This window comes from Xiphophorus hellerii, chromosome 24 (genome assembly GCF_003331165.1).
Source record: "Xiphophorus hellerii strain 12219 chromosome 24, Xiphophorus_hellerii-4.1, whole genome shotgun sequence".
Classification (NCBI taxonomy): domain Eukaryota; kingdom Metazoa; phylum Chordata; class Actinopteri; order Cyprinodontiformes; family Poeciliidae; genus Xiphophorus; species Xiphophorus hellerii.
Window position 1 is genome coordinate 16,594,665 of NC_045695.1, and position 27,487 is coordinate 16,622,151.

A 27,487-nucleotide genomic window follows, 5' to 3' on the forward strand; every position below is an offset into this window, starting at 1 on the left:
TGCTGAGAGCAGCTGGACTCACTACAAACATTTACTTACTTTACAGTCTTTACAAAACGCTTCAGCTGCTGAACATCTGAATCCTTCAGGTTGTTTCCTCTCAGGTCCAGATATGTCAGACGGGTCGGGTTGGACTTCAGAGTTGAGGTCAAATAATCACAGCTGATCTTTGACAAACTGCAGTGATACAATCTGAATAAAGAATAAAAGATGTGAGCTGAAGCCAACAGGATGCAGGTTAACCAGTCCAACAGAACCAGTTAAAGATTCTCATCAATATTAATGCCAACAAGCTGCTGCTTCAATAAAGACCTGCTGACTTCAGAACCAGAACCAGAACCAGAACCTGGTACTGGGTCATGTTGTGTTGGAGGATTTTAGTCAGTAAAATCATTCCAGGTTCTGATCAAAGTGTTGAAGCATCAATCATTGATTATTGATTAGTTCCTGTCAGATTCCAGGAATTCACTTTTCTAGACTGGGTTGAATGACCTTTGACCTGCTTCACATGAGGGGGATTTCTACACACTGGGGGTCCGAATGCTGTCCTGTTCTGACCTCAGATCAGCAGGTCCAACTCAGTTACACAGAGGGACTAAATTAAACTCTGGATCCAAGTCCAGGAACAAACTCAGAAAATATTTATTAGAACAGAAGAAATTAATTTGATTTATGATCAATTATATCTAATTATTCACAGAAATATCAATAATTATAGAATTAAAATACATCAATGTCTCCAGTCTGCAGCCTTCAGTCTGTAGAAAACCACAGAGCTCCTTCACTCCAGAACCTTCCAGGTTGGTTCCGATCAGGTCCAGTCTTGTCAGATGGGTCGGGTTGGACTTCAGAGCTGAGAACAGAGAAGTCCAGCTGGTCTCTGACAAACTGCAGCTCAACCTGAATAAAGAATAAAAGATGTGAGCTGAAGCCAACAGGATGCAGGTTAAAACTGAAATATGAACAAATAAATAATAAAAATGTAGAAAATTAATTTCCCTGAATGTAAAAGAAACATGATGAACTGATTCTAACATCTGATCCAGTCAAACTGGTTTAAAGAGTCCAAACCAGCAGAACCAGAACATTTGATCAATAAATAAACTCAAAGTTTTTCTAAAAGTTTCTCAGGATCTTAAACTCAGTTGTCTGGATTTTTCAGACGAAGCTGAAGTTGGTTTCTGATTGCAGCTTCTGATCCAGGAAATGGATAAAGGGCGATTCCACCTAATTTAATCTACTATCAGCATCTTTAATCTACTAGAGTTAAAACACTACAACACCTCGACTCTTTAAACCTGGACTGGATGATTATCAACTAATAGCAGAAGATTTAAAACTAAGTGTGAAATATGTGGATCTTCAATAAAGGGAGATTTCATTCTCTCTCTTTTTGCACCTTGACCTTTGACCTGCTTCACATGAGGGGGATTTCTACACACTGGGGGTCCGAATGCTGTCCTGTTCTGACCTCAGATCAGCAGGTCCAACTCAGTTACACAGAGGGACTAAATTAAACTCTGGATCCAAGTCCAGGAACAAACTCAGAAAATATTTATTAGAACAGAAGAAATTAATTTGATTTATGATCAATTATATATAATTATTCACAGAAATATCAATAATTATAGAATTAAAATACCTCAATATCTCCAGTCTGCAGCCTTCAGTCTGTAGAAAACCACAGAGCTCCTTCACTCCAGAACCTTCCAGGTTGGTTCCGATCAGGTCCAGTTCTGTCAGATGGGTCGGGTTGGACTTCAGAGCTGAGAACAGAGAAGTCCAGCTGGTCTCTGATAAACTGCAGTAATTCAACCTGAATAAAGAATAAAAGATGTGAGCTGAAGCCAACAGGATGCAGGTTAAAACTGAAATATGAACAAATAAATAATAAAAATGTAGAAAATTAATTTCCCTGAATGTAAAAGAAACATGATGAACTGATTCTAACATCTGATCCAGTCAAACTGGTTTAAAGAGTCCAAACCAGCAGAACCAGAACATTTGATCCAAACAGAAACTCAAAGTTTTTCTAAAAGTTTCTCAGGATCTTAAACTCAGTTGTCTGGATTTTTCAGACGAAGCTGAAGTTGGTTTCTGATTGCAGCTTCTGATCCAGGAAATGGATAAAGGGCGATTCCACCTAATTTAATCTACTATCAGCATCTTTAATCTACTAGAGTTAAAACACTACAACACCTCGACTCTTTAAACCTGGACTGGATGATTATCAACTAATAGCAGAAGATTTAAAACTAAGTGTGAAATATGTGGATCTTCAATAAAGGGAGATTTCATTCTCTCTCTTTTTGCACCTTGACCTTTGACCTGCTTGACATGAGGGGGATTTCTACACACTGGGGGTCCGAATGCTGTCCTGTTCTGACCTCAGATCAGCAGGTCCAACTCAGTTACACAGAGGGACTAAATTAAACTCTGGATCCAAGTCCAGGAACAAACTCAGAAAATATTTATTAGAACAGAAGAAATTAATTTGATTTATGATCAATTATATCTAATTATTCACAGAAATATCAATAATTATATCATTAAAATACCTCAATGTCTCCAGTCTGCAGCCTTCAGTCTGTAGAAAACCACAGAGCTCCTTCACTACAGAACCTTCCAGGTTGGTTCTGCTCAGGTCCAGTTCTGTCAGATGGGTCGGGTTGGACTTCAGAGCTGAGAACAGAGAAGTCCAGCTGGTCTCTGATAAACTGCATTCCTTCAACCTGAATAAAGAATAAAAGATGTGAGCTGAAGCCAACAGGATGCAGGTTAAAACTGAAATATGAACAAATAAATAATAAAATGTAGAAAATTAATTTTCCTGAATGTAAAAGAAACTTGATGAACTGATTCTAACATCTGATCCAGTCAAACTGGTTTAAAGAGTCCAAACCAGCAGAACCAGAACATTTGATCCAAACAGAAACTCAAAGTTTTCTACCAGCCTGGATGAGGTGAAGATATTTCTGCTGCTTCCTGATAATCAGCTTTTTGTTCATCAGTAAAAACATTTAAAATCAGAAAAACTGAAAAACAAAGTTCAATAATCTCAAAGTCTGAAATAAGAAAATAATTCATTTATAAGGTAAAATGTTTTAGAGATTTTATTCTGACTTTTAAACAGATTGTTTTAAAAGAAAATATATTAAATTAACTTATTAATTAAGCTAATGATTGAAGAATCAATGAATGATTTTATTGGATAAATAAAGAAAACAAACCTCAGAATCTTCACTTTACTGACTGAACTCTCCAGGATCTCAACCAGAGGCTTCAGATCAGCGTCTCCACCACCTTTATATATAATGATCTGATTTATTTCCAGTTCAGTCAGATCTGGGTTGGACTTCAGAGCCGAGGCCAAAACTTCACATTCAGCCTTTTGGACCGAACAGCCACCAAGTCTGTGATTAGAGAAGAAATAAATTCAGTTCTAATGAAATCAATCTGGATCATAAACAGACTAAAATATGATAACAGTGATGTCATCATCTGATCAACATCTGATCTTCAATTTACTGAGTTTGACCCCACAGAGAATCTGTGCAGGTCCTGGTTAAAGTCCAGGTTCTGGTTCTGGTTCTGGTCCAGGCTTCATGTCCTCAGACCTTCAGCTGCAGTCAGATGTTGAAGATCTTCTATCATCTGTGAAGGAAAGTTCAGTTTTCTCTGCAGCATCTGATGGAGCTGCAGCATCAGAGCCTCAAAGGAGCTGAAGCAGCTGATGAAGAGGCTGACTGAGCTGATGAAGGAAACTACTGGAGATGATGGAGAGGAGGAGGAACTGCTCACAGCTCGGACTTGGACTAGACCGTTTGGCTCCTTGAGATCTTCCACCAAGCAGGAAGTGAGTTAGAAATGAAGTGAGCAGAGCAGGAAGTCCAGCCTGCTGTGGACCTCTGGCATCTCTGGGTTTGTTTAGCCAATATCTGCTGCAGCATCTAGAATCATCATCATCATTAATAATAGTAGTATATTCTATAGAACCATAGTTCCCAGCAGCAGGTTATTAAATGCTGCCACAGAGGAACTGGGAGCAGACCAGTATCATGATGCTCCCAGTTCTGTCTGATCTACTATAGTGATGATATGGATCATGGTGGACAGAACCAGAACCAGAACCAGAGCGTTTGGGTCCATTTTTCATGGTGAAGCAGTGAAAGTTCTCCAGTACCTAGAAGAGGCTGGGATCCATTAGCTGCTGCATGGATCATAGAGAAGTCCCCTTATTGAATGTGTTGACAGTAATAAACGATTATTAGGAACATTTTGGACTCAAGGTATCAGATATTGATCTGAAGAGGAAACTGGAACATTCACTAAAATCATGTTCTGCTTTCCTCCAGCAGAATTAAAAAGTCTCAGACAAACAATTGACATTAAAATAAAGCTTAATGAATCAGGTTGGTGGATGTAAGGAGGGACTCGAACCCTCAGGACAAAAATACACAGTTTTTATTCTCACCAGTTAAGATTAGAATATTTCTTTATATCAAACCAACATTTGATATAAACAGAACAATAAAATGTGACAGATGAGAGACATCTGATAACAGCTTTGAGGAAAAACAACTCAAAGATTATATGAACCAGAACAACAGAGGATATTTCTCCCTGTATTTTATGGGACGAATCAAAGACTTTAATTATCTGTCCTATACAAAGAAAGAGAGAAATGTTTAAAAGATCTCATTAGAAAACTAAAATCTCTACAAATATGGAAAATAATAATGATCACACCTTACTACAAATTAGAGAAACAAGAAAAAACTGTTTTTATGAAACCAGATGGAGGAAAAGGATAAATTTATTAAACTGAACTATTATGAAAACGGCCCAAAAGCAAAGAAACTGATGGCAGACTAATATATTTATCATTAAATTAAAAATCCAACAGATAAAGACATCGTTCTCTAAAGACATCAAAATCTTTTGAGTGATCCTCCACTCAGTTCTCCTCTCAGCCTCATACAGCGCCGTCGTCCTCTGAGGGTTTTTCCTGCTGCTCTGGATTTACCATCGATAGGAACAGATCAAAATAATCCACTAATAACTGATTAATACAGTAATTTAAAAACTGAAAGGCAATCAGACGCCAGGTGAGGACGGCGACCCGGCGGAGCGGCTGCTTAAGGATTGATTTAATCAGGAACTTTGTGGAGGGGAAACGCCGCCATCTTGGAGAAGAGCAGAGATCTCAGTGATTCCTAAACCTGGTAAAGATCAAACTGAATGTGATTCATTCAGACCAACATCAGTTTTAAAAGAAAGCTGTAACTCACAAGTGGTTGATGTGGAACCACCATCATCTTTGGACTGGAAGGAAATAATTAAGGAAATTCATCCAATGGAGAGACTGACTTTCATTAAGACTTTCTGCTGATAAATAAAAAATATTGGAAGAAACGAAACGTCCACCTGAACCTGGCACCAAATGTAGGATCAATGTAATTATCTCTTTTTTATTGTGAATGTTCTCACTTTGGGTTTTACCCTTTTTTATTATTTAATTCTCTTTGTTCAACAAGATACTTTGCAGGTTTTGTTAGTGGAGATCTGAATGTTCAATGTATTTATATCTCTAAAACTGCAAAAATAACAAAATATAAAGTTAAATAAATAGTCCAGAGGATGAAGGAAGAAGTTAAAGGCCAAAAACATCCAGAAGCAGAAGAAGAAGAAACAGGAGGACAATAGAGCTGAATCAGCATTCACACAATGAAAACATCTGGACTCACCGAGCCTTTCTGCAGTTCCTCACAGCTGGAACCAGTCTCAGTCGTCCTGATTCTGATGTGTTGTACTTCTCCAGGTCCAACTCATCCAGAACCTCTGACACCTGCAGCATGAAGGCCAGAGCTGAACAGTCAGTCACTGAGAGCTCCTTCCCTGAATCCAGCAGCCATTGGATCTCCTGATAAAATGAGACGTCGTTCATCTCCACCAGACAGTAGAAGATGTTGATGCTTCTGTCAGGAGAGATTTTATCAGAGTTCATCTCCTTCAGGTTGGTGATGATTCTCTGGATGGTTCCTGGACTGTTCTCTGTCTGACCCAGCAGGCCTCCTAAGAGTCTCTGGTTGGACTCCACAGTGAGACCATGAAGGAAGCGGACAAACAGGTCCAGGTGGCCATTTTTACTGCTGAGGGATTCATACATGACTTTCTTCATGAACTCATCTAGAGATGTTTCTCTGTATTCTTCTCCCAGAAACGTCTTGATCACCTCTGACTTCCTGCTGGTGAAACAGTGGAGCATGTAGACTGCAGCCAGAAACTCCTGGATGCTCAGATGAACAAAGGAGTAGATGGAGATGTCGCACGTCCCTCTCTCTCTTTTAAACATCTCAGTGAACACTCCTGAGAACAACGCAGCATCTTTGATGTTGATGCCGTACTGTTTGAGCTCTTTGTCATAGAAGATCAGGTTTCCCTCCAGCAGCTGCTCAAAAGCCAGTTTTCCTAGAGACTCAATCAGCTTCTTGTTCTCTGGACTCCAGATTGATTTTGTCTGTTTTCCTCCATCATACTTTTCTTCCTTGATTGCGAAGTTAACCTCCAGGAATGCTATGTACATCTCAGTCAGGGTCTTGGGCAGCTCTCCTCCCTCTCTGGTCTTCATCAGATCCTCCAGAACTTTAGCAGTGATCCAGCAGAAAACTGGGATGTGACACATGATGTGGAGAGTTTTTGATTTCTGGATGTGGGAGATGATCCTGCTGGCCTTCTCTTCATCATCTCTGAATCTCTTCCTGAAGTACTCCTCCTTCTGGGGGTCAGTGAACCCTCTGACCTCTGTCACCATGTCAACACACTTTGCAGGGATCTGATTGGCTGCTGCAGGTCGTGTGGTTATCCAGAGGAGAGCAGAGGGAAGCAGTTTCCCCCTGATGAGGTTTGTCACCAGAACATCCACTGAGCTGGACTCTGTAACATCAGTCAGGATCAGATTGTTGTTGAAATTCAGACCAAGTCGACTCTCATCCAGACCATCAAAGATGAACAGAACCTGGAACGTTTCAAAGCTAAAGATTCCTTTGGTTTTAGTGAATAATTTATGAATCAGTCCTAATAAGCTTAACTTTTCTTCTTTCAACATATTCAGCTCTCTGAAAGTGAATGGAAATATGAAATCAATGTTCTGGTTGGTTTTGCCTTCAGCCCAGTCCAGAGTGAACTTCTGTGTTAACAGTGTTTTCCCAATGCCAGCCACTCCCATGGTCATCAGTGTTCTGATTGGTTGATCACTTCCAGGTTGGACTTTAAAGATGTTTTCTCGTCTGACTGTTTCTTGTTTCCTGGATGCTGTTTCAATGTGTCTGACCTCATGTTCCTGGTTGACCTCTCTAGTTAACCCCTCTGTGATGTGGAGCTCTGTGTAGATCTGGTCCAGAACGGTTTTATTTCCATGTTCAGCGACGCCTTCAGAGAGACTCTGGAACTTCATCTTCAGAAACTCTTTAAGGTCAGGCTGATACTGACCAACAATATCTGAAGAAAGAAAGAAAAACAAACAAAATAAAAACAATTTGCAATATTCTAACAAGTAACTGGACTAATAAAGTGGCCAGTTTGGTTTTTCTTCATAAACTTCTATGAAGGAAACATAATTCAATAATTAGAGAAAACTCAATGAAAGTTATTCCAACGTCAGTCTCAGGGCCGGCCCAAGGCATAAGCAAACTAAGCAGCCTCTTAGGGCCCCAGAGCCACCAAGGGGCCCCATCAGGGGAGCTGATTGTTTTTTAATAACAATTTCTATGTCATCACAATAACAAAAACACACAATTTCATAAAGAAGTGATTTGTTTTTACAATAATAATGCAAGTAGAAATAATTATTTTATGGAAAAAAAGAAAAACAAATTGCTCTTGGTTCCCCTTGGTGCCGCGGTAGGTACCGCAGCTTCACCGGTATCATGAGCTGCAACGTGCAGAGGGGATCCAAACGTCCAAAGCTCCGGTCAGAAGATAAGTTGGCAAAACAATGTCTCAAAAAAGGACTTATCCTTCAGGGAGAAATAAAAGAGGAATAATAGAAAAAAACAAGATAAAGGTTTGTTTACATGTTTTTTGATAATGTAATGTTTATAAAAGAGATTTGTGAAGCTGCTAATAGAAAATTAGCTTGATAACGACCTGGAACGGTTCAGTTCAACAGCCAAACATTTATGCTGCGTCTTTGTGTGAAGCTGAGTCTAAACTTTAAATGAGTTGATTCTCCTGCTTTTCTCTGTATATTTCTGAGGATTTTTGGCTTCAAAAAGTCGTGTTTGATAACGTTTGATAAGAATAATTAAAACTTCTCAATGTTTGATATTGTCTGGCAAAATGTTTTCCATCAGGCTACATGGCTGCTGCATTAATGTATCAATAAGCTGCTCTAAGCTTTAGCTGGTGATATGATGTTTGCTGCTCATCATTTTGTGGCTAAAAACAAACAATATTTTTACATCAACTTCCAAGTTATGTGAAACTTCTGTTAAAATCATTTGGAGGCTCAGAATCAACCTGGTACTGGTACCGGTCCACATTCTCAGGGGAGAAAGACTCACCTGGTGTAAATTAAGTTTTTAGCTATTGGAGTTATGCTTAAGAGAAATTAATTTAATCAAAGAAGGTCATGAATATGTGTGTAGGGCTGCACTGATTGCAGCTTTCTGGCCGGTTACCGATCTTTAAAAAACCTGACCTGCCGATTTTGATTTTGGCCGATACCAATTTTTTTTGTCTGAAATTTTGCTAAATATAGGAAGAAAGTCAGTGAGTTGGCAACAGTGGGGTGAATATTGTTAACTGTAAACATTCAGACATGACCTTGTGGGCCGGTCTGTCAGTCAAACCTCTCACTGTAGAGCAGAAGAGGACAGAGGCTGATTTTTAAACCTTTGCTGACGAAAATAAGATCAGGGGATAAGATGGGCTTCACTTGTAAGTATTAGCAGATCACGATCCCCCAAAATTAAGGAAATCGGCCCCAGAAATCGACTGGCCAATAAATGTATCCTATATTATTCATGCATAGGATATAAAGCAAACAGCACCATCAGAGATGCAATAGGTTTATAGCAGGTGAGCGAATGATCTAATATGATAACTGTTGATTGCAGCCAGTCCACATTGTTAGCAGAAACAAAGGGCCCCAAAACCAAAGTTCGCTTAGGGCCCCATGGAGGCTTGGGCCGGCCCTGGTCAGTCTACAACGTCTGTAGTCTGTAGTCTAGTCTGTAATCTTCTTTTGTCAACCACCAAAACCTTCAGGATGCAGCCCCATTGAGTGAACTGGAAACTCAGTCCCTGTCTGACTGTGAAGTGTCTGCAGGATTAGCAGCACATGATGCTTTGACCAAAGAGCAGGGTGGTTTTTGTGTTCAGCTAACAGTTATTTGGCAATTTGATTTAATGGTTTCCACATACATAAATTCAAAGTTTTTAAATTATTTAACATTTAAATGTAAGATTTTAAGGAGCTGGCAAGTTTACTTCGATAAAGTTAAACAAACAATTTTCATAGTTAGATTGTTTGGTTACCATAGCAACAATCTGATGTGTTTTTAACATGCGCCACAAAAACTCTTTTGGTTTCTGAATTTATGGAACAAGATTTTCAGATCTCCGCACAGCCGTGGGAAATAACTCTGACTAAGTAAACAAAGCATTTGATAAGGTTTGATGGAAAATCTAACCGGAAAAATAATATAATAAAATAAAACCAGCGTGATGTGTGGCTCTGAGGAGAAGCTCCTTTACTGATGTTGCACACGTTTTAGTAAAGTAGCTGCAGCAGCCCAACAGAAGCTGCTGGTCAAATGTGTGCTAATGCTATCTCTCCCTCAGTAATGTTTATAACATTAAAATACTTTTAACTGTTTTTGTGTTGCATAAAAATATAATATCAACTGTTTCTAAGTTGATTTAAGGAGTTTGGGTTTGGTTAGAGTGAAACATTGTTGCTTTTATGAAGTTTGTCTGAGATTTTCCCTCCAAAATGTTTTTCTAGGACAGTGTACAGGATCTGCCTACGTTCTGCCCGCTGGCTGAATGTGTCCCCCTGCTGGAGATTATAGGTATGTGCTAAAAACACACTGTTACCTGTTGTGGTTTTATATCTTTTTATTTCAGGACTGCATTTTAGAATATGCCTCTAATGCATCTTTTTACAATTTGAGTGACATTAATACTGTCTTAATATTAAATATACTCATTGTATTATCTTTGTTTATCTGGTGTTTAGTGAAATTTCTTTATTATATATTCATTTGGTTCATTATGCTGGGAATTATTTTGCATTTATTGATTACAGTGATATGATTTAACATTTTTCCTATTTGTTGCTGTTGACCTATATTCCCAGTAACAGACTGGTTTAGAACTATGGCCATATAGATGGTTGAAGTGGAAGCTGATACATGAAACTTCATAGTGTGTGAAAAGGTCAAAGGTTATGAGTTGTTTCCATCATGAGGTGAGGTCCCAGAGTTCTGCTGGGCTTCTGAAGGGCGTCTCAGAGTCTGGAGGTCCGTATTCAGCAGAGATCCTCTCTATGGAGGCCGGAGACGATGCTGTGCTGCAGCTTGCAGAGATCTTGGTAAAGTGCAGCTTGATGAGCTGAACCTGCAGTAACCTCACTAAGACAATCAGCTGTTTGAGGTGAAACTGAACGTTGACAGCTGGTGATAACAGACTGATGGTTCCCTTCATCTGCAGCTGATCCACAACAGCGACTGATGCAGGAGGAAAACATGCAATGATGTTGATGAATGTTGTGATAAACCCTGCATTGCTTCCTCTTAATATGCATATTGCATTCATTGACATTGGGACTATAACAGAAGAGATAATTTTACATTTAGAGTTCTTGCCATCTTGGAAAATGTTTAATGCACTTAGCTTCCCCTAAACCAGTGCTTCTCAATTCCAGTCCTCAGTCCTGATGTTTTAGTGTCTCTATTTCAGAACAGCTGATCCAAATGATTACATGAAATCTTCTGCAGTCATCAAGTCCTGCAGAAGCCTGTTAATCACCACAGATTCAATCCAGGTGTGTGGCAGAAGGGGAAAACCTAAAACATGCAGGGCTGGAGGGCCTGAGGACCAGAATGAGAACCACTGCCCTAAACTAATGTTTCTTCAGTAAAGTTTGTCTGTGTTGCAGTTTTCGTTATTCATGCTCTTATTTTGAAGTGGCTAAAGAATGTTAAAGCAGTTCTGTTTCCTGTCTAGATATTTCGGGTTCTCAGCCAGCAGAATCAAGCGGAGGCCAATGCCAGGCTGATCAGCTTCTCCTAGCAGATCAGGGAACCCTGTTGTTTTCCCATTCATGTTTCCTTTTCCCTCATTTTTCTTCTACTCTGAAACTCATATTGCAGCCTGAAATTTATTACAACTTTTATTTGTTATTCGGGTTCAGTACCCACACCACTCTGGGTTTCCCCCAGTGTATCATGGGCCTGGCAGCCCACCATGCTTTACATGCCCAGCTGCCAGGCTAGGCTTTGTGCGTTTTTGTTTTTATTAAAAAGAACAAAAATATTTTTGTTTAATATATATATTCTTTAATAAACCTGACTGCAAGTGTCTCTTCTGTGGTGAGCATTTTACTGGCAGGGCAGAATTATTCCTGAAAGAAAGATGCGTTTATAGTTTTTAATAGTAGATGAATTGAACAAGGAGCCACCAATCAGGCCGCTGGAGAAACTGCTTCACAAGGTGTCGCGGTTTGATCTCTGAAGTTTACAGGTGGCTCATATAGGCTGACCTATATGGACATTTATATCGACCACCTGTGAGGATGAGAATCCGTGTTTCTTTATGAACTTATCAAGGAAGAAGTCAAGTTTAAATCCATGGCTTTTGCTCTGTTCATGCAGCTCAATGTGAACCGTAAATGTTCACAGTGAGCTGCTCTGTGTTCACAGGTACATTTAGATCAGGGGTCACCAACCTTTTAGAGACTGGGAGCTACTTCACGGTTCCAGAGCAACACGAAGAGCTACTTGTTTGATACAGACATAAATTTTCATGGCTCAGCCTTTATAACAATAGTATATATATGTATATATATGATTACATGCTGTCTGATCATATTAATGTTAGGGACTACTGACAATAGTTATCAGTAATAATTTATCATGGCAGATATGGTTAATTGCTATTATGTGATCAGACGTTCTTAGTTCAGAGTTTTAAGTTTGATTCTCTTTTGGAGATTTTCTGTGTGATTCTAAATTTCCCACAAAGTCACAGAGTTTGAATTGTTGCAGCAGCAGCTGCAGCTGAACAGCTGGACGTACTGGGAGATTTTCCTTTAAATAAAAAAAAGAAAAGAAAATTATTGTATTTTTTTATTATCAAACCCTCTTTACTATTAACAAAATTGTAGAGAGAAGAAAAAGATCTTTTGTGCCAAAACATCTTGTATGTAGCAAACAGTGTGAGTCTGTGGGGGTCAAAGGGCAGCCAAAGACTAAATCTGATTGGTCAGTTTGCTTTTTCTGTGAGCTAAAAATGATGAGTGGAGTTTGAACCTCGTGGTTCTAACATCCTGAGCTTTTTACAGTGTGCAGTTCTGGCGGGTCGCCGGTTTATGAGCTTTTTTTGTGGTTTCACAAACTTAAAAGCTGACGGGTCACCAGCTGGCTGACACCAGCAGATGTCGAAAAGAAATGTCCGACAGATCAGAAGGTACAAAACTATCACTGCACCTGACCTGCAGGAGCACAACCGCCTCTCCAACGCATCATGTGGCGTCGCACAAAAACAGCACAAACATAAACCACTAAAGCAGCGCAGCCTTTTTTTTTTTTTACACAAACGATGCTAAATAATAAAGACATGGAGCGAAGCCTATAAACCCGTGAGATCCACGGAAAGAGGAGGATGTTGATTCCCAGGTTCAGGTGGAGTCAGACGTCCAAAGGAGGAGAAGGTGAAGCAACAATGTTTGCTTAATTTTTACTCTTGTGGGGAACGTTTCCACTAGATTAAATTGTTTAACTCGCAGTCTTAGCGCGACGCTCAGGAAGAGCAGCAGATGTCAGCTAACAGGTGACCCATCAGCTCTCCAGTTCTGGAAACATCAAAGAAGCTCAGAAACCGACGACCCACCAGAACCACAACCGGGATCCAAACCGCTCTTAGAACTACGGGAGGTTCAAACTCCTGTCATTCATTTTTATCTTACAGAAAAAGCTCCAAGCCACCAAATAAACAAACTGACCAATCAGATTTAAGCTTTGGCGTGCCCTTTGACCCCCACAGACTCAGACGTGCGCTACGTACAAGATGTTTTGACACATAAGACCTTTTTTTTCTCCACAATTTTGTTAATTGTAAAGAGAGTCGATAATAAAACTTTCAGAAATTATTCTTTTCTTTTTTTTAGTTCAAGGAAAATCTTAAGGTATACAGAGCTGCTGCAGCCGTCCAGCTGCAGGCGCTGCTGCCCTCCGATAAAATCCTGCAGGCGTCTGCGCAGTTCTGAACTTTAACCATAGAAAAGAGTTTTATGCATAAAGCAATTTATTTTAAATATTTTTTTATAATTTACTTTAAAAACATCTGTATATAAACAAATGTTATTAATTCAATGTAAATACATTAAATTAAATCATTTCTTTGGCAGTGCTCCCTAATGACAATGGCTATTTTTAGAACTTGCCCCGCGGGCGACAGGGTCCCCCCGGGCGACAGGGTCCCCTCGGGCCCCGTGTTGAAACCCAAAGATTAATCTGAGAACATCAGATCGTTGCTATAGTAACAAAACAAAGTAACTATGAAGATTGTTCTTTGCATTTTTACAAAGTAAACTTGGCAGCTCCTTAAAATCTTAAATGTTACACAAGGAGGAGAGATGCTGATTCCTCTCCAGGTAACGTTCCAGGCGAGAGGCGGGGTCACCTGGACAGGTCAACAGTCTGTCGCAGGGCAACTCAGAGACAGACAGGACACACAACCATGCACACACACACACACCTAGGGAGAATATAGAGAGACCAATTAACCTGACAGTCATGTTTTTGGACTGTGGGAGGAAGCCAGAGAACCCGGAGAGAACCCAGCATGCACAGGGAGAACATGCAAACTGTGCAGAAAGACCCTGGGCCCAGAATCGAACCCAGGACCTTCTTGCTGCAAGGCAACAGTGCTACCAACTGCACCACTGTCCAGCCCTTTACAAAACTCAACAAATGGCAATTTGTTGTTTTTTAGAAAACTTTTTCTAACATGTCGACATCAAAATGTTCAGTCAGACCAAAAACAGCTGATGTCGTCCAGGAGGAGCAGAGATTCCTGCCAGAGGGCGATTCTGCCAAGTCTCTGGATCCTCTGAGATCCTGGACAACCACAACACCATCTATCCAAACCTCTTCCACCTTCTTTACAACCTCGTTGCTCTCTAGCGCCATCTGGGCCGTGTGAGCCGCTGTTTTCTGCAGCTGGAGAATTTTATCAAAAAAGTGAAACAGACTCAATTTCAAAACGTTGGAAAAACTTTTTTTTAAACAAAAATAAAATCCCAGTCCACATGCTTCCTCATTCACAACATGTTTGCTGCTTCCAGGCTGCAGGAACTTCAGTTCTGATGGTTCTGACCCGTCTGGTGGTTCTGAACAGTAACTGGTGTCTCCAGCAGAGGACACTGTCCTAGTCAAAGTCTCCAGCTGCTTCTTCAGGACTCTGGTCCCTGATTGTCCTGAACCTCCTGATCTGGTTCCTCCTCTTCCTCACTCATTACATCACATTGACCTTTGACCTTCTAATCAGCCAATAATCACTATTGATCACCACCAATCATCTGATTGGAAATATCCAAGATTTATACCACTGACCTTTGACCTGGAGATGAACCCGTTTCATCATCAGGGTGATTCCTTTCCTGACTCTGCAGGTGTAGATCCCGCTGTCTGCCACTGAGGGGCGTTCCAGAGTCAGACTGAGGTCTTTAGTCTTCAGTGGTTCTTTACCCATCCTGGTTCTGGTTCTGCTGGTCAGGTTCTGTTCTTCAGGATCATCAGAACCGTTCGGATACACACAAACCGTCTTGTTCTCTCCGTCCCTCCATTCCACTCTAGAGCCTCCAGGAAGGCAGACGCTGGTTCTGCAGGGCAGCAGGACAGACTTCACCCATGGATCCACCTTCACCTGTCGAGCTGAGAGACGACAGAGAACAAGATGAGAGAAACAGACGAACAGACAGACGGACAGACAGACAGACAGACAGACAGACAGACAGACAGACAGACAGACAGACAGACAGACAGACAGACAGACAGACGGACAGACAGACGGACAGACGATGAGAGAGAAGTGGAGCAGATGATGAGCAGAGAGCTGATATCGTCAGAGTTCCTCCTGGACCAGTTTGGACCCATCAGGTCAGAGACCATGAAGGTGTTTCTGGTGAAAATGTTTCCTTGTAACTGAGACGTTCAAGTCAGAGAGAAAAATCCGACAGCAGTGTTTCATCCTCAAGGCAGTTTGGGGATGAAACTGTTCTGAAGGCAGAACTGAATTGTAGTTTCTAGCTTCACCACTAGGGGGCGCAGCCACTTTGTGAGCAATGTTTTGTTCAGATGTGAAATAATGTTCAGGAATCGGTGCAGATCTGTTGAAGTTGTGTTTGTAGGTAGTTTATGGTATTTATGACCATCAGACTGGTAAGATACAGTCTATTAGTGTTTAAGAAGAAAAATGTTTGTATTTTATTACTTTAGACCAAAGTGGGTCCTGGAGGGCCGACATCCTGCAGGTTCTAGTCTCTCCTGGTGGTAGAAACAACCTTTTCAGCAGGTCAATGTTCTTCTAACGAGCCTCATTGGATCCAGGTTTGTTAAACCAGGGAGAGACTAAAACATGCAGGTTTCGGCCCTCAGGGGCCCACTGTGGCCCCCACTGCTTTAGACATTTTCTGTTTGCTCATTTTGCCCAGAAGAAGCTGAGTTTTACTTTAAATGGTGAATTCTGTTATGTTTAGTTTTTCTCTTTTACTTTATTTAACTTTATTAGTAACTAATAAAACATCCAAACTCCGCCCACTTCCACAGTCCTTCACTGAGAGGAAGAGACTTTAAATCCTGCTGCTAGTTTATAAATCACTGAACGGATTAAAGATCTGCAGCTGCTGGATCAACCTGCTGGTTCTGGTTCTGCTCTAAATCCAGAACCAGAACCAGTCATGGAGAAACAGCATTCAGCTTCTATGCACCATAAATCTGGAACAAACTTCCAGAAAACTGAAATACAGCTGAAACACTGAGTTCCTTTAAATCTAACAGACTGTAGAGACAGCAGCTGCTGGTTCTGGTTCTGTTCATGATGTTTCTAACTACACTGCATTTGATCTGAACATGAATGAACAGAAAGATCTGAACTGATGACAAGATGAACCGTTGACCTCTGACCCCCAGAACAGGTCACATGATGTCTAACAGCATTCTGGGTCAGAAACATTCAGACTCACCTGGCAGGAAATAATCTTTAAAATGATATAAAACGCCTGCAGAGACGATGAGAACCAGAACCAGCAGAACCAGCAGAGCTGTGGCCCAGGATGGAAAGGGTTCTGTGGAAAAACAGAGAAAGATTGACCTCACGCTGACCTTTGACCTTCATCAGCAGCTCTGACCTGATGCTCTGACCTTTCTTTACATATTTCAGAACCACAGTGTGTCTCAGGACGTCCTGGTCTCTGTAGACGGTGCAGACGTAGCGTCCATCGTCTCCGTCTCTGGGATTCCTCAGGGTCAGGCTGACGTCTCCGGTCCTCAGGAAGTCTTTGTTCATCTCTGTTCGGTCGCGGTAAAAACCGTCCTGGTTTCTCTGGTTGCTGCTGTGAACCATCATAAATTCTGGTTCTGACCGGGTCCACTCCACTGATGTGTCCTCAGGAAGGTGGGATGATGTTCTGCAGGGCAGGATGACAGAATCTGACCCTTCAGTGACCTCGACCTCCTGCTGATCAACTGAGAGGAAATAAAATGATCAGAAACAGTTTGGATCATTTTCTGGTTTGATGTCATCATTCAGTTTCTGTCTGCAGGGAGAAAAATCATTTCTTTAATGATCAACATAAAATCAGAAACTTGAATCCATCAGTGGTTCATGTGACAGTTATTGATGCATCAGAGGGTTTGATCTATACATAGCAGATCTACAAAACCTGTTAGTTCTGTGGAGGCTGAAGATGAGAAACACAAATATTAATTATTCCTGGAGATTCATCCTGTAAATGTTCAGTTTATCCAGCTGGTCAAAGATCATCAGAGCATAAATAATAGTGTAAAAAGTGAAAAAGGTCATGATAAATCATGTTTTATAATCTTAATAAATATAAAGTCTTTTAAGAAGTCATAAAATGATGCTGAATATTGATCTAATTCATTTCATATTTTATTTTTATTGATATTTACATGAATGTGTTTGAATGAAGCTGCTGTCATTAAAGAGCCATTAACTGCTTTACTGTTAAAGACTAAAATAGTGACTGAGGTCAGTTATGGAGACTGAAAGAAACATGAAATATTAATGAAAGCATTTCCATTTTGTTATGAATTAACAAGTTTATAGGAAATAAATCTGTTTCCATAGTAACTCAGATTATAGAAATTGTTGCATTAATAATAATTTCATTATAGAAATAATCCATTCATCCATTCCTTGGTTATTCTGAGTTATTCTGGGGATGGTCTCCATGGTTACAGACACTATGAACAATTATTAATTTTCTCATTTTAATAAATTCATTCATAGCATAGAACTTTAAAATAGGGTGTGCTGCTTGTTTATCTGACCTTTGACCTTCAGATGAATCTGTTTCACTGTCCGTTCTTCTATTTCATCAGAGATGCTGCAGGTGTAGTTTCCTCCATCAGACTGCTGAGGTTTCCTCAGAGTCAGGCTGAAGTCTCCAGTATCCAGAGCGTCAGGATTCATGGAGGTCCGGTTTCTGAAACGCTGGTTCTGGTTCTTAAGATCGTCACCGTTTTCTCTCCGTAGGTGGACGGAGTTAGGACTGAGATCACTGCGAGTCCAGATGAGGAACGGATCTTCAGGTCTTTGACCAGAGTAAACGCAGGGCAGCAGGACAGACTCCGCCCCCTCATTAACCTCCACCACTCCACCCAGAGCATGCTGGGAAACTGAGGACACAAGACGAGGGTTTAGTGTGTAGAAATACTGATCAGTTACTCACTAGTGATGAAAGATTTCAGTCTGTCTGCTAAACAGCTCAGTGATACTGAACTCTGATTGGGCAGCAATGATCTCTGTTCATGTAATATGTAACTCACATTAAGCAATAAGTCATAAAACTGATAAAAGTGCATTAAAATAACTGTTAAAATTTAAAAACTGAAAGATTGAAACAGATGAAACTCAAAACGAGTTGGTAGCTTCTTTGTTGTTATTTGCAGAAATCCTGCTAGAGACCAAATAGGCATCCTTCTGTCAAAATGTAAGCGATGGAGTGATTGATCAGTGATTAATGACCCTAATTAATAGCTTTTCACTTCCTGTGACCGGATGTGCCCCCCATCTGTTACGACATCTGTTAATCCCATCATTGTGCAAAATAATCATCCCATCCCCCAAAATAACAATTAAAGTATGAAAAAACAATGTGTTAGATAATAGAGAATAATATACAATATAGTATATTTAAATACATTTGGGATGTTGTAGAAACTTCTGATTTTAAACTGAATATCTTACTGATACACTGCGTGAAACGGGAGAGGGCCCTGCCATCTGTGTGTCCAGTGTGTCTGCGTATGTGTGTGTGTGTCCAGGCAGAAGACTGGACACACACACCGCAGGGCTAACCTTCACCCCTGCCATGGGTGTGTGCGCATGTGTGTGCATGTGTGTGTGTGTGTGTGCATGTGTGTGTGTGTGTGTGTGTGTGTGTGTGTAGGGGTGTGCATGTGTGTGTATGTGTGTGCATGTGTGTGAATCCCATAAGACTGGACAGAAACCTCTTACGCCCCTTTAAAAGGAGACAGCATCTTAGAGGAAGAATCACAACTTTTACAGAACTTTGAATGACTTTGGTACAAATCCTGTTGTTCTTGTAAACTTGTTTATTTTTTAAAAAAACCATCATCTCCATCTTTACAGACAAACAGGTTAATTTCGGCAGACCAGTTATCAGTTCCCAGGATCTAATCAAGCTTTTTCACCGTAAGTAAAGAAAATTATTAAATTCTCTTTCTCTATTAATATATATTTATGTAGATACAGATATGCATCATGTATGGATGATTTTCTTTTTTAGATGCATACTCTGAGGATGCAGACAATTTCTTAGAATCAGAGTTTATAAGCGGTAAGTTTCTTTTCATCATACCTTTTCTCTCCAATCAGAGTTCTAAAATAATTTAAATAGGTACCTATTTTATTTTTACTTCTTTTCAACCATTGTATGTTGAATTGCAAACACTGAATAAAAATATAAAATTTGTGGAAGGACAGCCTGCTTCTTTGGATGATGAAGATTTGACGTGCTAGTATGTCCACCTGTAATTTATCTCTAGGTTCTTAAAGAACACCAGATAATTACTGCTCAGACTAATGGTGTGGCTGTATTTTCCCTGCTGAAATACATTCTGCATGAGATATAGAACAGACATATTTCTATGATGCCGATATTGGGTAAACAGTTTGGCTACTTCAGGGTGGTTAGAAGCCTGGAAAATGACATCATCCAAAATGACCAAGTGACTTTGATTCAGCGGTGTGAATATTTCCAATGTCTCTGTAAATGATGTCGCCTGTCGCATCACTTCCTGTTATCTTTGAAAGTTCTTCATCTTTTAACCCACTTGGACAAACAGCAACCATCACAAAACGTTCTCTAACTGAAAACACAGCAGAAACTTTTAATCAAATCTACTCTTCTTCCTCACCCTTAAGCTGTAATGATGTAGATAAGTTGGTAAAAGATTTTCAGTCTAAAGTCTCAGATATTATTGATTCCATTAAAATGAAGGTTGTGTCTGGTAAAAAGAAATCTCCATGGAGAAATACACAAACAGTTAGATCTGCAAGACAACTCTGCCGTAGGGCAGAATGAAAATGGCGTAAAACTCAACTCCACGTTCATTGTGACATCTATAAAGAAAGACTACGTAACTATCATTTAACACTAAAACATGCAAGAGAGGCTTTCTTTGCAGATGTCATAAACAAAAACATTAACATTGCTCCAGCTTTATTTGCAACAGTTGACAGAATCACAAACCCTCCTGTGACGTTACCGCCTGAATTCCAATGTATTGCCGCCTGCAACCAGTTTTCAGCTTCTTTTCAGAGAAAATTAATAAAATCAGAGGATTAATCTGAACATCCACTATAAAGTCAGTACCAATGCTGAGCCCAAACAAAACAAATACAGGAAAAATGACCCAATTTCAACTACTTAATTATAAAACCCTACAGGAAATTACAAGTCAATAAGCTCCAGTTCCTGCTGTCTGGATGTCCTAGATCTATAACTCTAGAACATTTCTTTAAGAAAGTCCTGCCTGTTATTGCTGCTGATCTGATCCAGATAGTAACTCATCGCTCTCATCAGGCGTTTTCCCCCAGGCTTTGAAAACAGCAGTAATCAAACCACTTATAAAAAAGAACAATCTGGACAAATCACTACTGCAGAATTACAGGCCGACCTCTGACCTCTGACCTCTGATTCATCAGCAAAGTTATTGAAAAAGCTGTTTAAACAATTAACTAGCTTCCTAACGATAACCAACCGCTCTGACTCCTTCCAGTCTGGTTTCCATGGTTACCACAGCACAGAGACTGGCCTAGTCAAAGTGTTCAATGATATCCATATAAATACGGACTGTGGGAGAACCACAGTGCTGGTTCTGTTGGACCTCAGTGTTGACCACGACATATTACTGAATCGACTGGAGAGTTGGGTCGGACTCTCCGGTCCAGTGCTTAACTGGTTTGAATCCTACATAAAGAACAGGAATTTCTTTGTTTCAATTGGAAACTTCTCATCAAAGAGGTCAAAGGTCACATGTGGGGTACCCCAAGGTTCAATCCTAGGACCCCTTTTATTCAATATTTATATGCTCCCACTAGCTCAGGTTATAACAGGAAATAATATTAGCTACCATAACTATGCAGATGACACAGCTCTACATTACGATGTCACCAGGTGACCTTTGACCCCATCCAATCACTGAACAGAAGCTTAGAACAGATAAATGTGTGGATGTGCCAAAACTTTCTCCAGCTGAACAGAAACAAAACTGAAGTTATTATTTTTGGACCTAAAGAGGAACGATCTAGAGTTATAGATCTAGAGCTATAGATCTAGAGTTATAGATCTAGAGTTATAGATCTAGAGTTATAGATCTAGAGTTATAGATCTAGAGTTATAGATCTAGAGTCATAGATCTAGAGTTATAGATCTAGAGTTATAGATCTAGAGCTATAGATCTAGAGTTATAGATCTAGAGTTATAGATCAAGAGTTACAGATCTAGAGTTATAGATCTAGAGTCATAGATCTAGAGTTATAGATCTAGAGTCATAGATCTAGAGTCAGATATCTAGAGTTATAGATCTAGAGTCATATATCTAGAGCTATAGATCTAGAGTTATAGATCTAGAGTTATAGATCTAGAGTCATATATCTAGAGTTATAGATCTAGAGTTATAGATCTAGAGTCATATATCTAGAGTTATCGATCTAGAGTTATAGATCTAGAGTTATAGATCTAGAGTTATAGATCTAGAGTTTTCCAACTAAAACCAGCGATCAGGCCCGAAACCTGGGAGTAGTGATGGACTCTGACCTGAACCTCCAGAGCCACATAAAGACAGTTACAAAGTCGGCCTTCTATCACCTGAAGAACATTTCCAGGATTAAAGGACTAATGTCTCAGCCAGATCTAGAGAAACTCATCCATGCCTTCATCTTCAGTCGTATTGATTATTGCAACAGCGTCTTCACAGGTCTGTCCAACAAATTAATCAAACAGCTGCAGCTGATCCAGAACGCTGCTGCTGGCGTTCTGACTAAAACCAGGAAGATAGAGCACATAACACCAGTTTTAAAGTCCCTCCACTGGCTCCCTGTAGCTCAAAGAATAGACTTTAAAATACTGTTGTTAGTTTATAAATCACTGAACGGCTTAGCACCACAATACATTAAAGATCTGCTGTTGTATCAACCTTCCAGACCTCTCAGGTTCTGGTTCTGCTCTGCATCCCCAGAACCAGAACCAAACGAGGAGAAGCAGCTTTCAGCATCTATGCACCACAAATTTGGAACAAACTTCCAGAAAACTGTAAAACAGCTGAAACACTGACTTCTTTTAAATCTCGACTAAAAACCCACCTGTTTAGGATTGTATATGAAATGTAATCAATTACAAATTTATTGATGGAACTTGACTTAATGCTGTGTTTTGATTATTGATTCTATGTTGCTTTGTTTCTGTGATTATAATGATGTAAAGCTCTTTGAAATGCCTGCTGCTGAAATGTGCTATACAAATCAAATTTGATTGATTGATTGATTTGGTGTTCGACCACGTCGCTGTAACAATAAATCTAGTAAAATCCTGCTTTCATATCCATTGGATGAGGCAGGGTGATTTTATCAAAAGTGATCCATTCCCCCGGTTCCATCCATGCCAAGCATGTAAGCAATTGGAGCATGAAAACATAATTGATATTGTTCTCCTCCTTCAAAGAATCATTTATTTACAAGCATGTCCGATTGAAAGTAAACATCAGACTTTATTTCTCTAAGGCAAGGCTCAATTTCTCCAACCAGATGCGTCAAGTTTTTGTAGAATCAGGGCGTAATATTTTGCCAAACAACCTTTTCCTCTTTTTTTATCCCTCCATTCAAAGTAAGCTGATTCTTCAGGGACATTATGCCAAGTGTGAGGATAAGAAATCTCTGTCAAGGCAACTTCTAAACCTTCTAAATTAATATGCTGTGCTAAATTCACATGAAAACTAGAAATGGTATTATCCTTAAAAACCTTTAGACCAGTGTTTGAGGGTAAAGTAACGTAGAACTCTTCATCCTCTACCGAGCGCTCCATGGTGTTGTGTCAGGTGTACAGTAAGATTTACTGCAGGTGTCTTTTATACATGTTGAAGGTCAGCCAGTCTGATCCAACTGTTAAACTTCTGAGGCCAATTTTTCCACTGCACAAAAACCTGTTTAACCCTTTAATGTTGCGCCGGTTTAATATCTATTCCACTTGGTACATTTTATCTTTACACAGTTTCACTTTCTGAAGCTCCTCCTCATAAAAAGAACCTTGTATATGTTCATTATCCAAATCTTTGAGTTTATATACAGGAGGAGATCAAAGTCTGGTATCAGCCACTGTAAACACTTCAGCCGTAAAACTCTCTTCATATTTTTTTGATCAAAAACGCCGCGTAATTTAGATAATCAAACCAGATCCCAGGGTTTAAGCTTAGGTTTGGCATTCTTGCGACGTGTGCTCGAGGACGTACCATACAGGTTCTGAAAGATTTGAAAGGCATTTTTTGAATTCACTTCCATAGGACTTGTTTTAATACTTGTATGGCAGCTGTGGTTGTAGCTTGTCACCAAGTCTTGCACAACATCGATGTAATGACGGGTGTTATTAGTTGTGAAATATCTCCACATTCTTGTTTTTAATGTGCGGTAAACCTCTCAATCACAGAGGCTTTTGTTTCACTCGCTGTGGCAAAATGCTCAATACCGTGCTTCTTCATTAAAGCTTTACATTTTTTGTTAAAAAATTCTTTACCTGCATCTGTTTGCAATTTTTTAGGAGTCTGACTGTCTTTGAAAATTGATTCAAAGGCTTTTACCACCTCGTTAGCAGTCTTCCCCTTTAAAACGTGTACATATGTTTTTAGAAAATATGTCAATGACTGTTAATAAGTAATTATAACCATCATTTTCCTCAACCAAAGCTTGCATGTCACAAAGGTCCTGTCTCTGTTTCTATTGGCTAATTCAAACTCATAGAGGTCAGAAGGAGTGGGAATAACAGAGGGGATGGGGGCTGGGGGTGGAGGGGCACATCCTGTCACCGGAAATTAAAAGCAATTAATTAGGGTCATTAATCAATCATCAATCACTCCACTGATTACATTTTGACAGAAGGATGCCTATTTGGTCTCTCTTCTGCTGTCAGTTTTCAGGTTGTTTTATCTCATGAACTGATTTGATAATAAAGATTTTTGTTTTAGTATCTTGGTGATTGTTGGGGCAGATTCTGTTTCTGTGACTTCCTGAAAAACTAAAATTCTTCTAACTTTATTTTTCTGGGATTTCTGGTCCTGATTCTTTATAGTTACAGAATTTAAACCTTCCAGTAACTTTCAGTCAGTTTCTGCTGTGAAACTGAAGCGTCTTTGTTGATCAAACAACAATTTGGAAACTTCTGTATATTCTACATATTTTTATTACTTCAATAGAACCTCATTGTGAGCGATCATCTCAAAAGGAGCTTTTACACAATTACAGTCTTAACCCAGATATCTAAAAATTTAATTCTAGTCATAAATACATTAAGATATTTGTTAAAGGATCCAGGATTAGTTCAACATGTTGCAATAAATATGTTGCAGTTTTCCTGTTGACTAAAGAATTGCTGTTTGTGATACAAAAACTCATCATCACATCCTGAATATCATCCATAGATCAGGTTTGGTTTTTATAAAACCAGTAAACCAGAGAAGAACCGGACCCACCAGAACCTGATTCTCCATTAATGGTCAGACCAGCATCATGCATCAGCAGCAGAACATTATGACCACCAACCTGTGAGACCCAGGTGAATTCAGGAGAAACAAACTACAAACTACAACCACCCAGGCGGCCATCTTGGATTCAAATGAACATTTATGTAGATAAACTGAAGACAGGAAGAAAAACCAGAACCAGAACCAGAACCTTCAACATCTGCAGACATTCATCACTGGTTTCTGAGGTTAATGTTTCTGGGAGCTAATGTCCAGATTACTGGTCTGATTGGATCTCAGTGGTTCTGATGCTGACAGAACTACAACCTGAAAGAAAACATCAGAACCAGATCAGCTGCTGAACCCAAACCAGAGAAATTAGATCCAGACAGGAAACAACAAAGTGGAGCCACTGGTTGGATGGAAGAGACTAGAATCCAACAATAAACCAGTGAGATCTACTGGGAGGACTGGTGAGAGACGAGTGGCTGGAACCAGAACCTGAGGTTCTGATCCAGAACCAACAACCAGCTGAGGTCACCAGGGGTCAGTTAGAGAGAAGAATGGACCAGAACCAAGAAGCTCTGAGGCTGATCAGCAGCTTGCAGAGACTGGAGAGGATGAGGAGCAGAGAGAGGAAGGTGATCTTACCGAGCAGGAGGATCATCATCATCATCATCATCTTCCTCTCAGAACCACAGAGAGGCTTCCATCAGATCCCAGCAGCGGATCACCTCTGACACCAGATCAGCGTTTCTACTGGAACCAGCAGAGACACACAGGAGGAAACTCCACTGCTGATTGGCTGATCCAGATGCTGCTGAACCGGTTCTGATCCAGATCAGTTCTGAGGAAAGGCGTGGAGCTTCAGTTTCCTCATAGTTTTGTTGGAGTTCATTCATTTCTGACTCTGTGCTCCACCAGGTCCGTTTACCAGTTTCAGAACCCGACCAGAACCTCTGAGTGTAAATCACCTTGAGAAATAAAGAAATTTGGTTATTTATGAAAACAGGATTTAATGCTGAAAATGATCAGGTGTTACAAGCCATACATGTGATCCAAATGGATCAGAACCAGAGTTACATTCACCGTCCAGCCTGGGAAACATTTAGCAAACCTGATGGATGAAACCAAGTCATTTTTCTGCTTGTCCACCTTTATGTTAATGAGGAGAGCTGCCTATGACCTCTACTATCGGCCAATAAAACTCTGGAACCAAAGTCACTGCGTCAGACGTTGTGGGACGTTTACGTCTCGCTCAGTTGCTTGGTTCCATCTTTACAGGCCACAGACCAAAACAAACTTTATCCCGATGTTTTTATTCTGTTACTGACCGCAGTGATTTCAAGTTCGATATTGGATATTCCAATATCCGCAGAGCAAGCGGCGTTTAGCTCAAGCTTGATTCGATTTATGAACGCTAATTTCGACCAGCCGTTCTCAAGCTCTCAGAGGTTCAATTAGGGACCAGCAACAAATGTCCGAACCAAACATTCCTGTCAAACTAATGTTAATAAATGCCTTACCCTGCTACCAACTGATAAAAGAAAGTGGTAATTCATGCTGTTACATGAGACACATAACCTCTATTAATATTTAAAGTCATATTCAATAGGGGGGGGATTAAAAACACTGGGATAAAGTTTGTTTTGGTCTGTGGCCTGTAAAGATGGAACCGAACAACTGAGCGAGACGTAAACGTCCCACAACGTCTGACGCAGTGACTTTGGTTCCAGAGTTTTATTGGCCGATAGTAGAGGTCATAGGCAGCTCTCCTCATTAACATAAAGGTGGACATGGAGAAAAAAGACAAGCAGAAAAAGGAGAAGGAGAAAAAGAAGAGGAGGCAATGACAAAAGAAGGAAGGCTTGTATTAGGAAGACAAAGCAAAATATCTACTTTTCTTGATGAAAACACGTGTAAGGAAAAGTAAAATTAATATTTTTTGATGACAGCACATGTATAAAGGAAAGGAAAAACAAAACATATAAATTTCTTGACGACAATAAATGTGTAAGGACAAGGAAAAACTAAATATATATTTATGCTTTTATTTTTTATGATGTCAGTTTTGGTCCTCCATAGGACTGACATGAAGGTTGACAAATAATTTGGTTGAAAATCTGAAAAATGTTCATCAGTTTCTTTCCACTTCATAATTATGCAACAGCTCATATAATACTAATAATATAAATTAATATATTACTTTGTTTTGGTCTCTGGAACCTGATAAAACATGATGTTTAAAAGGTGTAAATACTTTTGTACGGCTTTGGATTTAAAGTCAGATTTTAAGCTCAGTTTCTGTTTTAAAAGTTTAGATTTATTTTCCAATCATGCCACTTATTACATCAAATAAACTTTAATATTTTACTAATAAAAACCAGTAAAGTGAATGATCTGTTTCTCCTGATCTCATCACACCTGACTCACCTGAGGCTCCGCCCCCTGACTCACCTGAGGCTCCGCCCCCTGACTCACCTGAGGCTCCGCCCCTCCTCACTACCAGTAGCTGTCGCTTCAGTTCATGTTCCAGTAATTCTACACTAGATGGCGATGTTTAGTTATTTTTCACCAGGTGATTTCAGTCAAACACATTTACTAGTTTTAGAAAAGGGAAAAGACTCACTGCAGGAAGGAACGGAACCACAAGGGTCAAAGGTCAACATCCTGCCACCAACCCAGAGAGGAAAAGCTGCAGTGATTCTAAAGAGACTCTCAGTTCATTTATATTACATGAACAAACCCAAACATTTAAC

The 27,487-nt window shown here is 39.9% G+C and overlaps 1 protein-coding gene and 1 long non-coding RNA gene across 2 annotated transcripts; one reads left to right on the forward strand and one right to left on the reverse strand.

Moving 5' to 3' along the window:
* Positions 1-35: 35 nt before the first annotated feature.
* On the reverse strand, positions 36-26,925 carry LOC116715636 (NLR family CARD domain-containing protein 3-like). Its single transcript, XM_032556168.1, has 9 exons — positions 25,380-26,925; positions 17,802-18,149; positions 16,650-16,973; positions 16,472-16,573; positions 14,841-15,161; positions 5,748-7,500; positions 3,231-3,413; positions 2,559-2,732; positions 36-192 (listed from the first exon to the last, which is right to left on the reverse strand). The coding sequence occupies exons 1-9, from the start codon at positions 25,408-25,410 to the stop codon at positions 36-38; spliced, it is 3,393 nt and encodes a 1,130-aa protein (XP_032412059.1). The 5' UTR covers positions 25,411-26,925.
* On the forward strand, positions 5,542-16,159 carry LOC116715742 (uncharacterized). Its single transcript, XR_004338234.1, has 3 exons — positions 5,542-5,553; positions 9,071-9,081; positions 15,733-16,159. It is a non-coding gene; the product is annotated as an uncharacterized LOC116715742 (long non-coding RNA).
* Positions 26,926-27,487: the final 562 nt, after the last annotated feature.

Excerpts from the sequence above, each read along its gene's own strand:
- LOC116715636 (XM_032556168.1), bottom strand. The coding sequence starts at position 25,410 with ATGATGATGATGATGATGATCCTCCTGCTCG. Across the intron at positions 18,150-25,379 it reads GATGATGATCCTCCTGCTCG|TTTCCCAGCATGCTCTGGGT; the intron begins GTAAGATCACCT and ends TTGTGTCCTCAG. Across the intron at positions 16,574-16,649 it reads TCTGAAATATGTAAAGAAAG|AACCCTTTCCATCCTGGGCC; the intron begins GTCAGAGCATCA and ends GTTTTTCCACAG.